We start from the raw sequence: 20,596 nt of genomic DNA, 5'->3' as shown, positions 1-20,596 counted from the left end.
GACTTTGCTTTGGAAGTGCAGTGTTCACCAGGACTCAAGTTCAGCCTCCTAAGCAGCAGAGCAGCAGGTGAGCCTGCTGCTGAGCCTGGTGACTTAGTGTACGTTCTTTCTGCCATCCTCTGATCACAGGGATGCATCTTGGGTATGTGATCAGTAACAACTGCGTTAAAGGAACTTAATCGTTCATTCATTTGGCTTTTCAAGGCACAGTTTCTCTGTGTAGCCCTGACTATCCTGAAACTCACTCTGTAGACCAGGCTGGCTTCAAATTCAGAGATCCACCTGCTCTGCCTCCCTGCTTAGTCCTGGACTAAGCACTTTGCTTTTAAGAAATGTTGGCACAGCTGTATTTCAAGGGTGTTTTTGAGTTTGAGGGTGCTGAGATTTGACTTCAAGGTCCTGTACATGCTAAGCCCATACTCTATCATTGAACTGTAGCCTTAACCCCGTAAATTAGTTGTTTTGAGACAGACTGTCAGTGTGTCATGGTGGTAGGATCTATATATCCTTGTGCCTAATTAGACTACTGAGTGTTGGGTTACAGTCTGGAGCTACCACAAACTCAGCTTCACCTTATTTTGAATATTTTCCTGTTTATTCTGGTGTATAATTAAGCTATGATAAGAATACTATAAAAGGACCATGTGTGCACATGTGTCTGTATGCTCTGTGTCTGTGTGTGATGCATGAAATCAGAGCTAGGACCTCATGCATGGTAGACAAGTGCTATGCTATTGTCCTGAATGATGCCCAAACTAGATAGAGCCTGTGCAGCCCCTATCAAGAGTTTTCAAGTTATATTTAAGAGGAACTCATGATCCAATCCCCCTCCATTAGATGGAGCATTAGATGTCTTCTTCACTTGCTTTGCGAGTCAGCATTAGACGTCTTCTTCACTTGCTTCCAACCTTACTGAGATAGAGCCGCTCACCGAACCTGGAGCCTTACCAGGTTGTTAGGTTGGCAGGCCATCAAGACCTGCCCATCTCTGGCTCTTGACTCCCAAGGTTTAGGCATATCCCCTGGGGAATCTGGCCTAGCATCCTCTGTGTGTGCGGCAAGCATGTTATCAGTGGTGCCATCTTCCTGGCCCTGTCATGTCCTTCTTTTCTCACATTTAGTGTGTGTGTTCATGTTTTCACCTGCTCACTCATCTTGCTGGCCCCTGTCAGGTTCTAAGTATCCTAAAACACCAAAAGGTGCTTTCTTGTTAATGTCGGATGGATTGTGAACTTCAAAAATGAGATACGTCTTCAATCTAAGGGCCTCTGCTTTGCACAAATTTAAATTGTGAATACATGATCCTGTGCAATGTCAGATACGTAAGAATGTTAACAAACCATCTTGCTTTGATAGTATGTATCATGGTAAATAGAAGGAATTAGTTATGACACTTAGCAATTTGATGTGTGCTATATCTATCATGAAATATTTTTGTTACCTACAAATCTGTAAACAGTGATATAGTCATAGTGACCATATTGTGATTTCCCTTCACAGATAACAAGTTGTGCTAGTACAACCGTATAAATAATTCCTGAAGTCTCAGTGTAATATGGACATTAGCAGTGATGACACATAATACAGATGCTTGGGAATTAAGTACTAGTCGGCACACCTCAAAAGGTAAGAAAAGACTGCCATGCTCTGTAAGGCCATGGGAGGCAGTTAGAAGGTGTTGGCTGATGTGCCTTCAATGTGTCCATGGGAGCCTGTCTAAAACCAGCAGGACTTGGCTCTAGGCTCTGTTGTAAAAACTGTTTGCCAAGTACTGCAAGTGATGCTCTGTAGTGAGCCCTCCTGAGCAGTGACAGCAGTGTGCCTAGGATCTTAGAGTGCACGGAGCCTTGGGTCCTCATGGGGCCACCGCTGTGGACTGTGTCCTGCTCTGTGTTGTGATGGACTTCTGGGGAGCTTGGGGAAGTTTGGAGGCTAGGTTTTTAAGTCGGCTTTCTTTTTGTAGGATCATGTTTTCCCTGTGCACCACCTCTTCTTCAAGTTGATTTAGAGCTGTAAACAAACAGGGGAAATGGCAGTTTTTCTACTTGTGTACTATAGAATTTGCAAGGAGAGGTTCTGTCTGTAGTTGGTAGGTCACACCTCTGCTCCTCTCTTTGAAGTAATCTCTTCCTACTTCATATTTTATGAATGTAAACACTAAGGAATCTCAAGGGTAAAGATGTATAGAAGAGTACAATTCTTTTATTATTTTATGTTCATGGGTTTCCTGTCTGCACATCAGAGGAGGGCATGGATCTTGTGGGACTGTAATTATAGATGGTTGTGAGCCATGTGGTTGCTGGGAATTGAACTCAGGACCTTTGGAAAAACTGAGCCATCTCTCCAGCCCTAGATTCAATTCTTTAGGGTATTAGAATGAGTATGCAGGTTTGAAGACAAAAAGTAAAAAAATTAATCTACTTTGGAATATTGCAGCAGTGCTGGACATGGAAGTGTATGCCTTTAATCCTGGCATTTGGGAGGCAAAATGAGGTCTAATCAACATCCCGAGTCCAGACAACCAGGGCAATATAGAAAGGCCCTGTCTGGAAACTAACAAAAGAAACAGCAGGAGGCAGAGGCAGGCAGATCTCTGTGAGTTCGAGGCCAGCCTGGTCTACAAAGTGAGTTCCAGGACAGCCTCCAAAGCCACAGAGAAACCCTGTCTCGAAAAACCAAAAGAAAAAAAGAAAAAAAAAAGAAACAGCAGGCAGATGATTTGTGCACCTGTAAACCCAGCCCTTGGGAGTAGGGGTTGAGTAGCATAGGGAGGTTTGAGGTCAGTCTGGGCTATTGGAAACCCTATCTTAAAGCCACAGACTAGATGTGCTGGGTCACATGGTTAATTCTAGCACTCAGGAGTCAGGCAGGTGGAGTTCTGTGAGTTAGAGTAGCCTGGGCTACATAATGAGACCCTGTCTCAACAAAACAAAAAGACACATAGACCAGCAAAATACTATAGCATTTACAGAAACAAAAAGCTTGTGCATTAAAATAAGTATAGCAGGCACTAAATCATTGTAATATTTACTTAGATTCTGTTGGCTATACTTAAGTAGGCCAGCACATCACCTTTAACAATAATCTATTCATTTTTACTAAATAGAATGCTGACTTAAAGAGTTGATGAGTACATCAGCCCTTAATTATAAGTCTTCATTTAAAATAGTATCCATCTAGTTTAATGCTTAGAATAAAGTAGCAAGGTTAATCACAAACATCGGCTTGTCTTTTTCTAGTACTATTATTTGCAGATGGCCACTTCTAATGACCCAGTTAGCTAGAGCATATAGTTTCCGAAAAAGATGTCATACCATACTAGTAAAACTGCAGTTAAATATAAACATGCCAAGAATTAGAATGTTATTATTAGGTTAATTAAAATGCCAGACTGAGTATTTAACTCAGAAAACATTATTGATTCTTTGTGGACTTCACATCATGCATACCAATCCCATTCATCTCACTCTTTTTTTTTTTTTCATTGAGAGTCTGTAATGGCGGGGCATGATAGTGCACACCATTAATCCCCTCACTTGAAAGGTCTCTGCGTTTAAAGCCAGCTTTATTACACAGTTAGCTCCAGGACAGCTGGGGATGTGTAGGGAGACCTTGTCTCAAAACCAAAAAAAAAAAAAAAAAAAACCCACAAAAGATTAGGGGAAGAGGGTGGAGGGGGAGAGGGGGAGGAAAAACACATATGGAAAAAGTACCAGAAGCTTGGATGGTAGCTGTGTCTTTAATGTATCACCTGTGCTGTGATGTTAGTCTCCTGGTTTGTTGTTAGGCCCTAGTTTTTGTACTCAGTCTTAAATCTAGGAAGTCCCACAGAAATCCTTTAGGTCATCTTTAAGCTTTAAGCCGGGGAAGGGGTGAGGGACTTAGATTAGAGCAAATTGCAAGAAAGGACTGAGTCATGTTTTACTCAAATTAATAATTGAGTTGTTTATAAGGGTTTGTTATATTTCAAGTTTCTTCATGTCTGTCCTGGTTGCTTAGTGCCCCTGAGACCACTTAACAGGAAGCATCCCTGTGAAGACACTGCTGCCTCTGTGTGCTTCTGTAGTCAGAGTAAATTGTAGCCTGAGTTAATTTCCTTATTTAATGCCTTTTTTATCATTTTATTTTAAAGAGAGGCGGTTAAGAGGTTCTAGTAGTCTCCGAGGTTGAAGCTGAGAGCCTGAAGCTTAAGCTGTATTGTAGATCATAGCTTCATTTCCTTGCGGATACAAGGAGAAGAAAGACTATTCCACAATGGTAGACCTTTGGTTACACAGGTAAGTCATGTGGCTGTGCAGTAGAGAAGACAACGGTGGGGGGAGACATGTTATTTTCCGTCTTTCTTCCTCTGCCTTGCGATCTCAAGCTCTAGGAAATGGACTGAAGACTAAATACATTTCCATTTCTTTCTCTTGAACAAATGGATGAATGGAATGACTGTTGATGTCTTGAGACTAGACCATTAAACCTGTCTTTGCAGGGTACACGTTTAAGGGCAGTGGGACATTCTTTGACTTCTTCTGAGTTGTCTTCAGTGTGTATTCATTTGAATCTGTTCTGTCTTCCTATATAGCTCTCTGTCTGTTTTGTCAATCATCTATTGTATATCTTGATGACAAAGAAGAGGTCCCTTTATATATAACTGCATGATAGAATTTCTAGACTTCTAATCGGTGACTATTAACCTTTCAATAATCGAATGGATAAGGTCACAGGTGTTGTTCTACTACAATGATCAATAATTGTACAATTGAAATAATTTGTCTTTTAAAAGAGTTGTATGATTAAGTGTGACAATGCGCACCTGTGATCCCACCATCTGGGATGCAGGAGGGTTGTTAAGAGTTTCAGGGCCAGGCCATCCAGGGCTGCATAGTATGAACCTGTCTCAAAAGTCATCTCAGAGACTTGTGTGGTGAGCTAAGCCTGAGCACAACTTATGCTATAGGGACCTCTCAGTTACCCTGACTTGGTTTTTCCTTTGATTTTGGCCTTTATACCTGAAAATATATGGATATTGTGACCAGTTTTCTTGAAGCTGTTCACATAGTAAAACTAATGATGATAATAATACTGGTGCTAGCCAGGTGTTGGTGGCACACCCCTTTAATCTTAGCACTTGAGAGGCAGAGGCAGGAGGATCTCTGTGAGTTCAAGGCCAACCTGGTCTACAGAGCAAGTTCCAGGGCAGGCTTCAAAGCTACACAGGGAATCCCTGTCTCGAAAAACAAAACAACAACAACAAAAACCCAAACCAAAAAACTGGTGTTACCTGGGCATGGTGGCGTATGCCTTTAATCCCAGCACTGGAGAGGCAGAGGCAGGATCTGTGTGAGCAGGAGGCCAGCCTGGTCTACATAATGAGTTCCAGGACAACCAGAGCTACATAGCAAGACCCTGTCTTAAAACAAACAAACAAAACCCAAAATAATAAAAATAAAATAATATTGGTATTAATTACCAACTCCTCAATTCCTAAAGTAAACTGGGACACAAAAGTATCCCAGTTTTTACTTTGTCCCAGAGATTACAGGTGCCAACTGTATTAGAAATAGTCTTTGAGTAAAAGTGTAGCTGCAGCATATATTGTTTCTAGTAGGCGAGTCTTTCTTGTCTGGTCTGTCCTGTTTCTTTGGGTCCTGATTCAGTTATGTGGGTGTAGTCATGGGTTAGAGGTTTATGATAATGTTTCAGGATTTTATACTTTTATGAACGTAGGTTCAAGTTCAGGAGAAGGTGGTTCAGTGGAAGGCTAATAATAGTTAGGATGTATGGAGTTAGGGTAGCTTGGGAACTCTGTGGGCAAGCTGAAGTTTGGTTGATTGGCCCTTTTCATTCCCTTAAGAGGATGGAGAATGCAGGACAGAGTGTGCTTAATTCTGGTGAGGGTCATACTCTCACTGTCCCCTAGAAACGCTGCTGCCCAGTAGTTGGTGGGTAGCATAGGACAGCGTCAGTCTCATTACTAGTTTAGGCTTTGCCCACATGAAAATGGGAACCCAGGGTTTCCCTTAATTCTAAAACTTTAATGCAATGCCTGTTACCAAAGGGTGTGACTAAGACTGTCACCAGGTGTCTCTTACCTTAGTTTATTAATGAAAGTGTTCCTGGGCTAGTTGGCAAATGGGTTCCATTCTATTCCCATAACAACTTCATATTTGGCAAGAATATAATTATATGCCCAAACCTCTTTGGATTCTTTAGTGACTGTGTTTAGCTAAAATGAGGAAAATACCAGCTTTAGTGTGTACTACTTTGCTAAATAAATAAGCTTGGTACAACAATATTGAAATAGACATCCTTCAGTTTATCGTATAATTACAAAATATATGTATGGTTATGCAAAAATAGGAAAAAGAAATAAAAATATAACAAAGATTTGTTGTACTTGGCCTTCATAATTTGATTAGGTTTTACTTTAAGTGTATAAGGTAGTTCTATAAGCTGCTGTTTGGCGCTTCTTTAGCCAAAGTGATCATGACCTGACATAATGATTTGTTTTAATCATCACGATTTAATAAAATATTAAGGAGAATTATGGATCTAATTTGGTTTGCAACTTTATGATTGAATTACCCTGTTAGGCTACTGCCTGAGTGAAGTGATATTAGTGTTTCTCATACCCCAGCAGGTATGCACGGGTCGGATAGGGCCTAATAGTCTGCAGGTCTTTCTCTTTTCTTGCCTTTTTTCCCCTTCCACTCTGAGTATCAAACACAGATCTGATTTCTAGCAAGCTTCATGACTTGGGCTCTCAGGCTGTGTGAGTTACAACAGATTGAAATACCAGAAAATACTTTGTGTAAAATGTGCTCCTTGGTAGTCTTCAAAAACATTTATGTCTTCTAGCATTTCTGTGGTTTATTAGTTCTTTCCCAAGACAGCTTCTTGATAATTGTAGCCCAGTAGTTGGATAGTACCAAAACCTTTTTAAGGAATAAAAGACACTAATCGGTGTTTTAGTTTTATAACAATCATAAAGAAAAGTACAGGCTTTCACAGGCTATTTGATAGTGATTTTCATATATATTTATATATACATACACATGTTTGTGTATTTGTACTTACACACATACTTATAAGTAATTCTCAGTACTGGTGACAGATGTCTGACTCAGTAGTCTCTTGTGGAAATTGGATTACAGAGAAAGGTTTTGTGCTTTGTTCAGATTGGTGTGGAAAGAAAAGAATGGTTAAGGAAAGCCAGTTAATTGAAATCACTTCAGAATGGGCATTCTTTTCTTAATAAATTTTTATTTGAATTAAAACAATCTTACATGCCAATCCCAGTTCCCTTTCTTTCCTATCCTCCCATGCGCCTCACCAACCTCCATCACTCCCCATTGAGGGTGAGGCCTCCCATGGGGATAATCAAAGTCTGTCACATCATTTGGAGTTTAATGGGCATTCTTATTGAAAAGTAAAGCTTAATGAATTTCTTTTACTGTTTTTCAGTCACCAATTATGAAGATAATTAAATTTGTATTTTATAGTTTGTTTATAAAACTAATTTATTTTTAGTTTTATATTCATATATTTACATAGATATTTACTATATAACCTTCAGTTTTGAGAGCTTCATACTTTGGTACGCCAAAGAAATAAATTGCTTTAAATTTTTTTCAGTTTGTGTTTACACATTGAGCTTACATTAATTGTAATTGGAAGTGAAAATTGATCAGTATTTATTACCAGTACGTAAAGCAGGACTGTCCTCTTGATGGCAGGATGTTAGGAAAATAAGTTGCAGTCAGATGGCTGCTGCCAGTCTTTAGACAGTGGAGTTGGTGTGAGAGGCTGTCTCTGTACTGACGGTATGGCCCTGTCCCATACTCACTGCTAACTTGGTTTCCATGACTCTCTCCAGAACAAGTACTTGTGCTTTAAAGCTTTTAAAGTGTGCCCTGCTTTGAAACAAAGCTAAGTCTAACCAGTGTAACATGTCTCCCAGAGTGCTTTTCTTCCTCAGCTCATTAGCAGCAGTCTCCTGTAGTGCTGGTTGTGTGACAAGTGCCTGGGGTCTTCTGCAGCTCCCCTTCCCAGTGAGGCCTCTAGGCAGTGTGCTTGATTGTGTGGGGAGGGGATAAAATGGTGTTAGGGGTTCTGCAGGAGTTGGAGGGTGACAGGGCAGGAGGAGAGCGTGGTAAAGTTACATCATAGTGTTACTTATCCTTTCTTTACCCATTCTGTACCCACGTGAAGCTAAGCAGCAGTGAAGTGACAGATATCTAAGAAAGGCAACAGAAGGGGAGGAAGGGGATGGAGACTGTGAATATTGTGCCTTTGTTTTCTTGATAATATGGAAGACCTGGAGAGTCATTAGCTCTTCAGAGTTAACCCAATAAGGACATCCCAGTAAACTTGAGCATCCTTACCCGAAAACTCACTGTCTCCTAAGCAGTGAGTTAAAGCTATCTTGTACTACATACAGAACTTCAAAGAAAAGGGTGTGTGCATGTGTGTGTGTAAATACACACACGTGTGATATGTGAAATGATACTCGTTACTTCTGAAGTGACTGTTTCCCTTTGAGGACTGCTAGCTTTCTGTCCTCCTCAGAATACACTCACATAGTGCCATGCTTTTCTCTAGAGACTAAAGTTTTGATTGGCTGTGTTGTTACCCAGTGCAAACTAACTAATGTTGGGACTTCTGGCCACTGTTTAATTACAGAGACTCCATAGCAATGTGCCAAATAGCTTGTTTTCAAGAGGCTTAACCTGAAGGCATTTTAGTAAGAACCCCAGACTGACTGGAGTGTGTTCTGTAAGATAACTAGCTGACCCGTAACTTCAAGAGTGTTACCTTAAGGTTAATCAACTCTGAGTACTTTGTGCCCTCCTGATTCTCTATGAACTGGTTATATGACCGCCAATAGACTGTTGAGGCTGTCTCTGCCTCAGCCTTCTCAGTTGTAAAACAGGTACAATAACTGTACCTGTGTGAGTTGTGAGACTTCAGGGAGTGGAGGGATGATAAACATAAGCGTGGAGTTCTAGAACATATTAAATGGTATTTAGTTGTTAGCTGATATTAATGTCACTATTGGACATTTTATTAAAGTAATCTTTGTCCCATTATTTATTACTAATGGGTGTACTTGGATAAAAAGTTATAACTTTATACTTTTGTTTTAGATATATTAACTATTACCTTTTTCTCATTATTTTGTTTACATTTTTGAAGGTTCCCCAATGAGTGGATCATGATGACCGTATGGTAGGGACTTGCCATAGTATGGCTGCTTCCCGATCTACTCGTGTTACAAGATCAACAGTGGGGTTAAACGGCTTGGATGAATCTTTTTGTGGTAGAACTTTAAGGAACCGTAGCATTGCTCACCCAGAAGAGATCTCTTCTCATTCCCAAGTACGGTCAAGATCACCAAAGAAGAGGCCAGAACCTGTGCCAGTTCAGAAAGGAAACAGTAACGGCAGAACTTCTGATGTAAAACAGCAGAGTGCGCGAGAGGCGTGGGTAAGCCCTAGGAAAAGAAGACTTTCCTCCTCCGAGAAGGATGACCTAGAAAGGCAGGCCCTAGAGAGCTCTGAAAGAAGGCAGGCAGAGCCAGCCCTGCCCGTCCTGAAGACCATCAAACGCTGCCTTAGAGCCGAAGCCACAAACAGTTCAGAAGAAGACTCTCCTGTGAACCCAGACAAGGAGTCGGTAGAACACAGGAGAACAGTAGTGGACCATGATGCAGAGTTCCCAGGGACTAAACGAGCTTGTCGATGTCTTATATTGGATGATTGTGAGGAAAGGGAAATTAAAAAGGTGAATGTCAGTGAGGAAGGCCCACTTGATGCTGCATTAGTAGAAGAGATCACAGGCTACTTGACTGTCAATGGTGACAGTGACTCAGCTGTTGTAAACTGTGATGACTGTCAGCCTGATGGGAACACTAAACAAAATAGCACTGGTTCCTACGCGTTGCAGGAAAAATCAGTAGCTGGAAATGGGGATTCAGAAACCCAGACTCCAATGTTCTTTGGTAGTAGGAAGGAGGACAGTTGTATAGACCACCTTGTGCCTTGCACAAAGTCGGAAGTGCAGGTCAAGTTGGAGGACCACAAACTAGTAACTGCCTGCCGACCCGTGGAACGTCGTAACCAGCTGACTGCTGAGCCCGCTTCAGGCCCTGTCTCTGAAACTCAGTCATCCTTCAGAGATTCTGAGGAGGAAGTAGATGTGGTGGGAGATAGCAGTGTCTCGAGAGAGCAGTGTGACGAGAGCAGCAGTGACCCTCTGGACTCAGGTACTGGAAGCATGCCAGTCTCTGCGGAGCCAGAGCCCTCCTCTGCGCTGGACTGTGCCTCGCCTCAGATGACATCTTTAGCTGAACCTCAAGAACACAGATACACCCTGAGAACTTCGCCCCGAAGGGCAGCTTCCAGCAGAGGTAGTCCCACTAAAAACACATCTCCTTACAGAGAGAACGGACAATTTGAGGAGAGTAATCTGAGTCCTATTGAAACAAATACAACCGCTAGTGATAACGTAAGTGAGCCTCCCACAAATCCTGTTGAAATTTCTCAAAATGCAAAGGTTCTGTGTTGTGACTCTCAAAGCTGTGGAAGTGAAGGACTGAGTAAGTCACCCTCAGAGGCCAGAGTGAATATGGGACATTTGCCATCTGCCAAAGAGAGTGCCAGTCAGCACACTGCGGAAGACGAGGACGATGACCCTGATGTGTATTACTTTGAATCAGACCATGTGGCCCTCAAACACAACAAAGAGTATGTGTGAGCACGGTAACCATGAGCCCTGCTTGTTTGTCATCTCCCAGGCTCTCAGGGCTTACTCCTAAGTGTCTGGTCTCAGTGCTCTCCCTGCAGATGAGGGTGACACCTAGCAGTAAGTTTAGACTAACAAGCTTTAACAAGCACAGCTGACATTGCACATTGCGCTTCATTCCTGGTCTCTGTGCAGTTCCCGTCCTAGAGCTGAGTCCCCGGAGTCCAGATAAGAAAGGGCAAGCGAAGCCAGGCTCCGTCACACAGAGGCCAGTGGAGACTTGACTAGCAGTGCTTTTGATGTTGAGTCAGCACTGGTCACTCTGGCTTAACTTGTAGGGATTTGTAAGATCTGCCTTTAAATATGGCTGAAATAAATCGTGAGCATGTAGCTAGCTGTCATCCAGGGACTAGAATAGGAATCTGGCAAACTAGGCATTATTTACATTTAAATCCCTATTACATTTTTGACCCGAGCCATCATCATTGCAGCTTAGAGACATAGATAGTGCTGTTAACATTGTGATGCAGTAGTGACTATAATTTCTCAAGCCTGTACGACAAAGGTACTAAATCATTCAGCACCAAAGAAGAGGCCAGAACCTGTGCCTTTACAATTTTGCTCACTCACTTTAAGGTATTCTGAAAATAACACAAATGAATCAGAGCTAACTGTCTTAATAATCTCGGAAAGATTATAAAGTGCTCATCAGAACTACTTAATGGGTAGCAGTGACCAACATGGAAGTCCCTTCCTCTCCTAGGTTGGCCTTTGGGCTGCTGTCACAAAGTCCACTTGTATTGGTTGTACAGCAGTGATTGGATCTGAAGAAGAGTATGTCTCTGCTTTTGTTGTGACAGATGGCCTGGTCAAGTGTCATGCTGTGGCTGTGGGACATGCTCTTTCTTCCCATGCGTATAGGGCCCTTGTTCAGCATGGGTCTGCTCCTGTTGTGGCCTTTTAGTGTAGAGCTCTTTTCTGGAAAAACAAGTTTTTCCTGTGCTCTTTTTGTTTTTGTTGTTTCTTGAGACAGGGTTTCTCTGTGTAGCTCTGACTGTCCTGGAACTCGCTCTGTAGACCAGGCTGGCCTTGAACTCACAGAGATCCGCCTGCCTCTGCCTCTCCAGCGCTGAGGTTAAAGGGGTGCGCCACCAACGCCCAGCTTCCTATGTTCATCTAAAATTGTATTTTAAAACCAAATTTAAGAATTTTTTACTAAACATTTTATGAATTATTGTAGAAGGTTCTGAGTCTAATGTATTAGAGATCAGTTTGAGGCAGAAAAACACAGTAATTGCATAAGTGAAAAATATCAGTTTGAAATGAGGTAACAGTTGCATGGTGGCACCCACACAGTCCCAGCATGAGACACCAAGGCCCAAGGCAAGAGGGTAGCCTGGGTCAGGTCAGGGGTCCCTGCCTCAGAAAACCAAACAAGTCAAGACAAATCAACAGATGTTTTCCACTTATGCAGAATTATTTTAAAAGGGGGGTTTTGTTTGCAGGTACAAAGAAATATGTTTTAGAGAAACAACTGAAACTCAAAAATATGGTATCTTGCTTCATTTTCTTCCTTTTGAGATGGGGGTTGTCTTTCTGTGAATTGTGATTTCCTGTCTTAGCATCTTGAGAATACGGAACTTGGAGCTGATGGCACCATGGCCAGCTCCAGCTTAACAGAGTTTGAGTTCTCCAGAAAGCCACTGTTTCTTCTGAATTGAGAGCCTGACTAGTGTGAGGCCCAGGCTCTGCCACTGAGCCTTTACCTCCTCATCCAGAGATGATGCTTCAGTAGTTTCCCCTTGGTTTGTGTTGTCTTGTTACAGAGTGTCCTCTTCAGTTTTGACTGGTTATTGATTCTGGAAAATAGTAATTCAGTCTTGTTGCTTTTAAAAATGAGATCCAATGGTGATTAAGGGCAATACTCCCGTAGAGTAATTATCAGGTGGTGGCTCTGACTCCATCAGCATGGGAGAGCATGGCAGGGCTTTAGAGTTGGGATGCTGCTCGCCCTATGAGGACATTGTTCAGTGCTGAAACATCATGGAGCTACTGGGTAAAAGAAATCTTTTATTTTGCTCCTCTTATCTCTTGCTTTATCCCACATCTTTGAAGATAACACTTAGTTTTAAGTTTTCCTTTCCTTTTCTGCTTGCATAACTAGAATCAAAACCTCGGCCCCGCCCACTCAGCAGGTGTTCTAGAAGGTCTCCTCTAAGATGGAAAGGGGTTAGCATGATGAGCGTCTTGGTTTGAAGTAATTTAGAAAGCAGCATTTGATCATGTTACATGTAAAATTTTTAATAAAGTCCTTTTTTTCCATGTCAGAGATGATTGACTTAAAAAAAATCAAGTGATCGTTTAAAAACAGCATCATTATGGTTGTCTAGTACTTCCAAGTGTCGGGAGTTTCAAGTACTTTGAAAGTGGTGCTGGTGGGTCATTCTTCTCTTGTGTAAACCCTTTGTGCTAGAAACGGTTTCCAGTTTGTTGCCAATGAAAACTGGGAATTTAGCATTGCCTGCTGTATTCATTAGTATTCTTCCAGAGGGGATCAAGTCATACTTGTGGTGCCAGTTAAAGCAGGTTATTAAAACCAGGCACCACGGTGCACACATATGTGTCTACAGGTTCCGTCTCAAACACAAGTGTGTTAATAGAAAATTCTGTGGTTGCCATAGTGTTCTCTTAAGAGTTAGGAGGCTCCGATTCTACCTGTTATTAAGACTTCCCTGTAGGCTAACATTAATAATTTAATTGACAGCTTTGCCTTGTCCTTGTAATTTATCCACCTGTTGAGTATCGCTTAGAAGGTTCTCATCACTTGTGTTTGAGAAGATGCTTTAGACCTGGCTCCTGACAAGTCAGACAGCAACACAGGGAAATGAGCTCGTGTTTGGGGTCCTTAGCTGTGACTCACATCTCACTTGCTAACTGAGTGAGAGGCTAGCAAGTGTGTTCTTCTGGTGAGGGTCTTGCTCAGGGTTATCTTAGTAGGTGCTCCAGAGGTTTGGCAAAGAGGGCCCAGCAGCACTTTCCCTGGAAAGTTCCTGATTGCCTGATGGTAGATGACCCTTAATGGCCCCCAGGTGGCTGGCTGATGCAGACGCCTGCCTAACTGACTGCTCTTCCTGTTGAGCCTTGAGGCTCTGGCTTTCAGAGCCAGGTAAGGATGTTTCTTTCCCAGTTCAAAGGGTAATCACTGGAAATGAAGCTTTGTGTGAGTGTCAAAGACCGTTAATAAGTAAGTAGCTGTGTTACACCGGCAGTCAGTCTGTCTCACCACAGGGCTGCACAGAGGGTTACCTCAGCGGTAGCACACTTCCCAAGTGTGTGTGAGGCCCTGGCTTTCATTCCTAGTGCTGTACACAGCCACCACGAGCTAATAGAGGAAATGTTAGCCTGCTGAGGTGCAGAGGCTAACGGTGAACGGCTGGCCCTCCTCCCTTTTCCTCTTGCTGGGGTTACAAGAGTGCCACAGCGGGGCTCAGATTGGTTTTCTATTGATAACCTGAGCCATGCCTTTACCTTGTGGAATGAATGAAGACTTCCTCCATAGATTTAGGAAGCTTTTAGATTGAGGATCTTGTAGGGAATATCTTTGGTATTTGGTTTTTAAAAACCTGACTAGTTGTAATGACCTGGTTTTTATATGTCAGAACCAGCATTTTAGGTAACTAACCCATTTAACTTATTTAGCTGCTTTCATGTTCTTTGTTTTAGTAGTGTGTTTGTGAAAAACGGTGGCTTCGTATAGAGGACTTGGTTAATTTGAAAAGAATGTTCTGAGGCTTTAGAATGCCGTGGTCTATAAAAGATAGTGGCTCCTCAGGGAGAGGGTGCACAGGGCTCCTTGTCAGCTCGTAGAAAGAGCTGTAGGATACCCACCAACCTTGGCCCAGGCATTGGGTATGTGGATTAATGGGTGGGCCAACAGCTGTCAGAAGTATAACATCTGTTTTTTTTGCCAGGGAATAGTCACTGACTAACCAAACAATGTTTTATTATTGTATGGTTGTTTTGCTTGGACGTATGTCTGTGCAGCACATGGGAGTGCTTGCTACCTGTGGAGGCCAGGAGAGGAAACGGGACGCACACCTTTGTACAGACTTCCAGATGGTTGCAAGCCACCTTGTGGTGCTGGGAGCCCTGTGCCCTGGAGTACTCAGTACCCTGGGAGAAGCAAGCAGCTGGTGTTCCTTAAACTTCTGAGCCCTCTCTAGCCCCATAGCCAAATTTTTTGAATTTCAAGTAATGTCTGCTCTAATCTTAAGGATACTGGCACAGGAATATAGTCTTAACATTGCTGATTTAGGGCAGTGGCTGGCAGAGGTGGTGGAATGACGCGTGTGACATCATTGTCATATGGTATGATTCCTGACCTTTATCTTCCCGTAGGTTGGCTTCCTTTATGTTCTTTTGGCAGCTCTGTGGCTTAGCATTTCATTTCATTTCAGTTTTGTTGACTTTCCTTTTTAATTGGCTTCTTTTAGCTTTCTTTGAACTGAGAAATCAGAATGATCAAACTTACCAAGTTTGTCTTGTGTGGTTTCACCGAGGAGTTTCTTTTTGAATGAGTACACATGGATGTTTGGTTACTATAGGTCCTTATTTGGTTTTTCCCCCCTCAATAGAGAAATTAAAGTTCCTCTTTTATTTATGGTAAATTTGATTTAGTGATAAAATATCCCGAAACTATTTTATTTACCTGTTGTTTCTGAGGCCAGTCTTCAATTGCAGAAGCTGTAGTTCAGCTTTTGTATGTGGAAAAGTTAAATCTCTCTGTATTAACCATGTTCAGCAGTTTGCCTGAGATGCTCTACTCATAAGCAGGGTTAACTTTGACCATCTGTGTGGGTATCTTTTACCTACACTGACCAGTTCTGACTCTTGAGTAACCTACAATCCACTGACACTTTCTGACAGTAATTGGCATTACTTAGGGAATAGTAAATTAAGATCTTAATTTCTCAAGAATTCTTCACTGTATCCCCAATCACAAAGAGATCCCTTTTATCTTTTATTTTTCATGTGATAAATTATAACTTCCCATTGCCCTCTCACAGCGTTAGAGAAGTTCACAGACCCCAGAAAATGAAATTCATTTGTTCAACTACAGAAAATCCTTGAAGGATCCAATTGAGTGGCCGCATAAAGAGACACATGCATATGGTAAGGTGGGGAAGGCTGAGTCCCTGTAGACTAGGCTGGCCTTTAACTCACAGAGATCCTCCTACCTCTGCCCTGCCCAGCTTGACTTAATTTTAATGTGCACTGGGAGTATTTCTGTAATGACACTTCTCTGGCCTGCTGGTTGACTAACTATTGGAAGCAGTAATTATCACTATTTCAGATACTGAGGGTTGAACTCGGGACTCTACTGTTGAACTTTTCCTCCAGCCCTGGAAATTATTTTTATTGACATTTTGTGATAGGCTTTTGTTTATATCCTAAAAATTCATATAAGTAGATTTTAAATAAAGAAGCTGAATTGAACAATTGGAATAGGAATTTTAATTGAAAAATGGAGCAAGCTATTACTTGCAGTATGTTGTGTTGGTTGGATGTTGCTGTGGTTAGAGCAGTTAAAATTATAGATCATTGGTTGACATAAAGTTCACCAGGGTAACCGAGAAAGGGCGTGAAGGACGCAGAGCTGTGGACTCGGTTTCAATAGGCAGTTCTGAGAGTTGGTGCTTTTTGTTAGTCCTCAGGACTTCTGCTGGATGAGGTCTGTGGGTGCTCTTTAGAGAGGCATGGGAATATGTCCTTTGTATGAGTGCCGGTTTACCCCAGTGTCTAATAAACGCCTCAGTCCCTTGTTTTCCTTGTTATGTGTGGGTGCTTTGTCCCATGCATTGCAGAGGTGGTAAGAGGGCATCAGCTCCCTGGACACTGGCATTAGAGACACAGTGATGCGCCAGCGTGTGGGTTCTGGGAACCAGGGAGTTTCTCTGAAAGAGCAACCTGTGCTCTTCACCACAGCCCACTTCTCCAACCTTCTTCCCTGGAACTAATTGTAGCACACGCCTTTAGTCCCAGCATTTGGGAGGCAGATCTCTTCAGTTTGAGGCCAGGGTTATGGTGAGACCCTGTGTTGGAAAATTATATTAAAAAAAATTAACTTTACTGTTTTGTGGAAATTTGTTTTCTTTAATATTGTACTTTCTGCTGTTTAAGTTCGAATTTTTTTATTCACCTTTTATTTTGCTACTTTTTACATTTCTTACATTGTTGTTCCTCTTTATTTTTGTTGTGCACTACAAAATTCTTAAAATAATTCATAGAAGGAAAGTTTTGTGGTCATAGTTGTTGGTAATGAGGGTATGAAGTGAGAGTCAAACTGATTAGTCAGGATGAAGTGTCTCTGACTAACTGTGATTGTCTGTTTTATAGTTTAGTGTGATAATACAAAATATGCATGCATTATAGTTGTCCATCTATCACCTCACAGAGATCACGTATCAGATATTTATTACTGTTACAAAGTAGCAATGAAAATAATTTTGTTATAATAATAATAATATCTAGAATGATAAAATTATATGGTGGGGCCACCACAACATGAGGAAATGTATTAAAGGGCCGAGGGCCACAGCCCTGAGAAGGTTGGAAACCAGTGTTGTAGATGCTCATTGCGTTACTACATGGGCGGGATGGGCGTGTCTGAAGGCCTCAAGTACCTGACATCCTGCTCTGGTCTATCTTCTGCCAGTTTCCCTGGTCACCAGGCTGCTAAAGAGGTTGATTGGTTGTAATTCTTTTATTTATTTATTTGGTTTTTACGAGACAGGGTTTCTCTGTATTGTTTTGGAGGCTATCGGTCCAGCCCGGCCTCGAACTCACAGAGATCCGCCTGCCTCTGCCTCTCGAGTGCTGGGATTAAAGGCGTGCGCCACCACCGCCCGGCAATTCTTTTATTTATGTATGGTAATTGAACCCTTTAATGAGGGTATAGTATGATACTTCAGCACAGGTATGCAGCATACATGAATCAAATTGGAAAGGTTAGTTAAGAGCAATGGGCAGTCTCTTGACTAACCACGCTCAGAGAGAGGTGTCCAGCTGTGTCTCCTCTGTCAGTATTGGAGAGTGAATGTGCCCTCAGACCTCTCTCTCTGTGGTTTCTCCTTGACTCAGTTTTTTATTCTTCCCTGTTTCCTTTTCACTGGGATTCATTTGTTTATGCTGCCAACTTGTGTTATGCTTGTTATAGGACCAGCACTATCCATAGGACTGTTAATCCTCCATCTGTTGATAATCTCTAAGGAAAACGTTGTAATCACTAATGATGTAGTGGATTGGATCCCCTGGTCCTGTTACTGGGGAGAAAGAAATAAACAACTCAGTGTAGTGTGCTAACCTTGTCCTTGGGGATTGGGGAGATGGCTCAGAAGGTAAAACCCTCGCTATTGAAGCATGAGGACCCGGGTGTGGATCCCACGGGTCCACAAACCAGTGAGGTGTAGTGTGCTCTCCCAGTGCTTAGAGCTACAAGAGCGAGTCCCCAGCACAAGTTACCCTAGAAGAGCTGCGTCTGCTCCTGCCTCTGTCTATAAGGAGGGATGTGTTGGAGGAGATAGATAGCCTGTGTCAACTTCTGGTCCTCATGTGCATGACTGCACAGCATGTACACCCTCAAACACAACACACCTTCAGGAATACCACACACATAAAAATAAAATGCCCTTACAGGCCAAATTCTTCCTCTAAATACCCCAAAGGAAAGTGGATATTCAAATAAGAACTTAGATGCAGATGTTAACAACAGCACGATTCACAATAGCCAAAAGGTAGACACAACCCAGATGCCCAACAGTTGATGGAATATTCCTTGGCCATACAAAGGGGGAGTGGCTGGTCAGTGGCTCGGCGGTCGAGGGCACTTGCTGCTCAGTTACACATTTTACTGTAAAAATGCCTATATTGTAGGAGATAATTATCATACATTTGAGATAATCTGCGTGAGATAAGAAAGAATTATGCTTTTCTCTTTGTGTGAGCTTAAGTCTGCTTATAATGTGTAAGTACAGTAGAGTGATTTACAGATTTCCTTGATTTATAGTAGGGCATACATGTTGGTAACATGCTTCTGCTTTATGAATGGCCATGCTTAGAGCAAACATATAAAAACGATTTCTTATGATTTACTTATTTTTATTTTGTGTGTGTTGGTGTTTTGCCTGCATGTATGTCTGTGTGAGGGTGGCAAATCCTCTGGAACTGGAGTTACAATTGGTGTGAGCTGCCATGTGGGTGCTGGGAATTGAACCCGGGTCCTCTGGAAGAACATCAGTGCTTTCAACTTTTGAACCATCTCTCCAGCCCTAGGAACTATTGTTTTTAACAAGGAAACGCCATTCATTGGAATCTGTTTTTCTACCTTAATAGGAGAAAATTTTAAAGGTAATAGCAGATTTTGTTGGAATAGGCTGCAGAAGCCTACCAACATGAGCGTTCAGCTAGTGTCCAGCAGGCTTGAAAGCAACTTGGGTTGTATGAAATAGCTTAAATATGTTTTTTGTTCTCTTAAGTAGAAGACCAAAGTGGTCTTTGGAATGCTCTTTATATTGTAATTTTAATGATAATGATGAAAAAGCACACGCTGGGCATTAAAAAGAACAATAGGTGTTTGGGGAAGTAAAAACAAACTCCATGACTGTGCAAGGGTAGGGAAGGGGACTGTGTGTGACCATTAATGGGAATTTCCACCCCGGGGGAGAGCCCTGCCCTTGGATGAAACCTGTAGAATTCCCTTCCTTCCCCCGCCCTCCCCCAAGGTTTTTCGAGACAGGGTTTCTCTGTGTAGTTCTGGCTGTCCTGGAATTCACTCTGTAGACCAGGCTGGCCTGGAACTCACAGAGATCCTGCTCTTCTGCCTCTGCCTCCAGAGTGCTGGGATCAAAGACGTGTGCCACACCCACCTGGCTTTTAACCCACCCACCCACCCCCCATTCTCAACAGCTATATTATTAGCTTAAAAGGGGCTTTCAAAAGCATAGTTTTCAGAAGTTTACGGATGAATTAGGAATGTATTGCAGAGTTTCCAGATGCCCTGCACCTCTGTTCAGCATCTTCTGTTAGATGGCACATTTATTACAATTATGAGCTGATGACACGTTATTACTAATGGGCACTCTTTAAGTTCCTGAATTTTTAGTCCTAATCTTTAATTATACAGATATTTGGAGCACTAAAGAATAGAGTTGGTAATTTCTTTTTTAACAAAAAGTACAAGTTTAGCAGAAATTCTTATTCCTCTGACTTTAAATGAAAACCTATTTTGTAAAAATGAGTTTAGTATTTCCTATTCCTTGTATTTTGTAAAAACTTAATTAAATTTTTTTCCTCACTAGATTTAAATGTGACAACTTTATATTTCTTGATGTTGGAATCATGGGAATTTTATTTTCATGTTTCACATTTCTGCTCTGGGTTTGTATTTTATGATTAGAAAGTATTTTCATAATGTAACAGAGATCTGTGCCTTCTTTTGTGATGTTGGGGATTGAACCAAGAGTCTTATGCGAGTTAATGTTGTACTTCTGGGCCACCTCCATCCACGTGCTTATCCTTAAAGTGGCAACTTGTACCTCACTCTTGCTCCTGGGATTGTGTGGTGCCTGCGGTGGGTCTTTGGTTACATTGGCCTAACAGTTCTCTTCAAGTGGATAAACTGAGTGTGATCCCTATGTTGGAAAGCAGCCCACCTCTCTCCACAGGGTCTTGCTCTATCACAAGGCTGGCCTCCTTGTGAAGCATGGGCTAGCCCCAGGGTTGTGAATCTTCTGCAGAATACTGTTTGTGACTGCCACCATTGGTAAATAGGCATTGTGGGCACCTTAGTGGGGAGGTGTGCATA

At 42.0% G+C, this 20,596-nt stretch overlaps 1 protein-coding gene across 5 annotated transcripts in view; it reads left to right on the top strand.

Annotated features, from left to right (window-relative positions):
- Zzz3 (zinc finger ZZ-type containing 3) overlaps positions 1 to 20,596 on the top strand; it is a 64,439-nt gene that overhangs the window by 18,447 nt on the left and 25,396 nt on the right. For 4 of the 5 annotated variants that reach the window (XM_040751588.1, XM_040751586.1, XM_013123201.3 and 1 more), the window contains exons 2-4: positions 1,501 to 1,626; positions 4,133 to 4,277; positions 9,187 to 10,736. In XM_040751588.1, coding sequence (XP_040607522.1) covers positions 9,217 to 10,736 — 1,520 coding nt within the window. In that variant the 5' untranslated portion in view covers positions 1,501 to 1,626; positions 4,133 to 4,277; positions 9,187 to 9,216. The remainder of the gene's footprint in view (positions 1 to 1,500; positions 1,627 to 4,132; positions 4,278 to 9,186; positions 10,737 to 20,596) is intronic. The other variant, XM_040751589.1, reaches the window with a different exon arrangement.

Source organism: Mesocricetus auratus, unplaced genomic scaffold, assembly GCF_017639785.1.
Source record: "Mesocricetus auratus isolate SY011 unplaced genomic scaffold, BCM_Maur_2.0 Super-Scaffold_100009, whole genome shotgun sequence".
In the NCBI taxonomy this organism is placed as follows: domain Eukaryota; kingdom Metazoa; phylum Chordata; class Mammalia; order Rodentia; family Cricetidae; genus Mesocricetus; species Mesocricetus auratus.
This window is presented reverse-complemented; position numbering and strand designations above follow the sequence as displayed.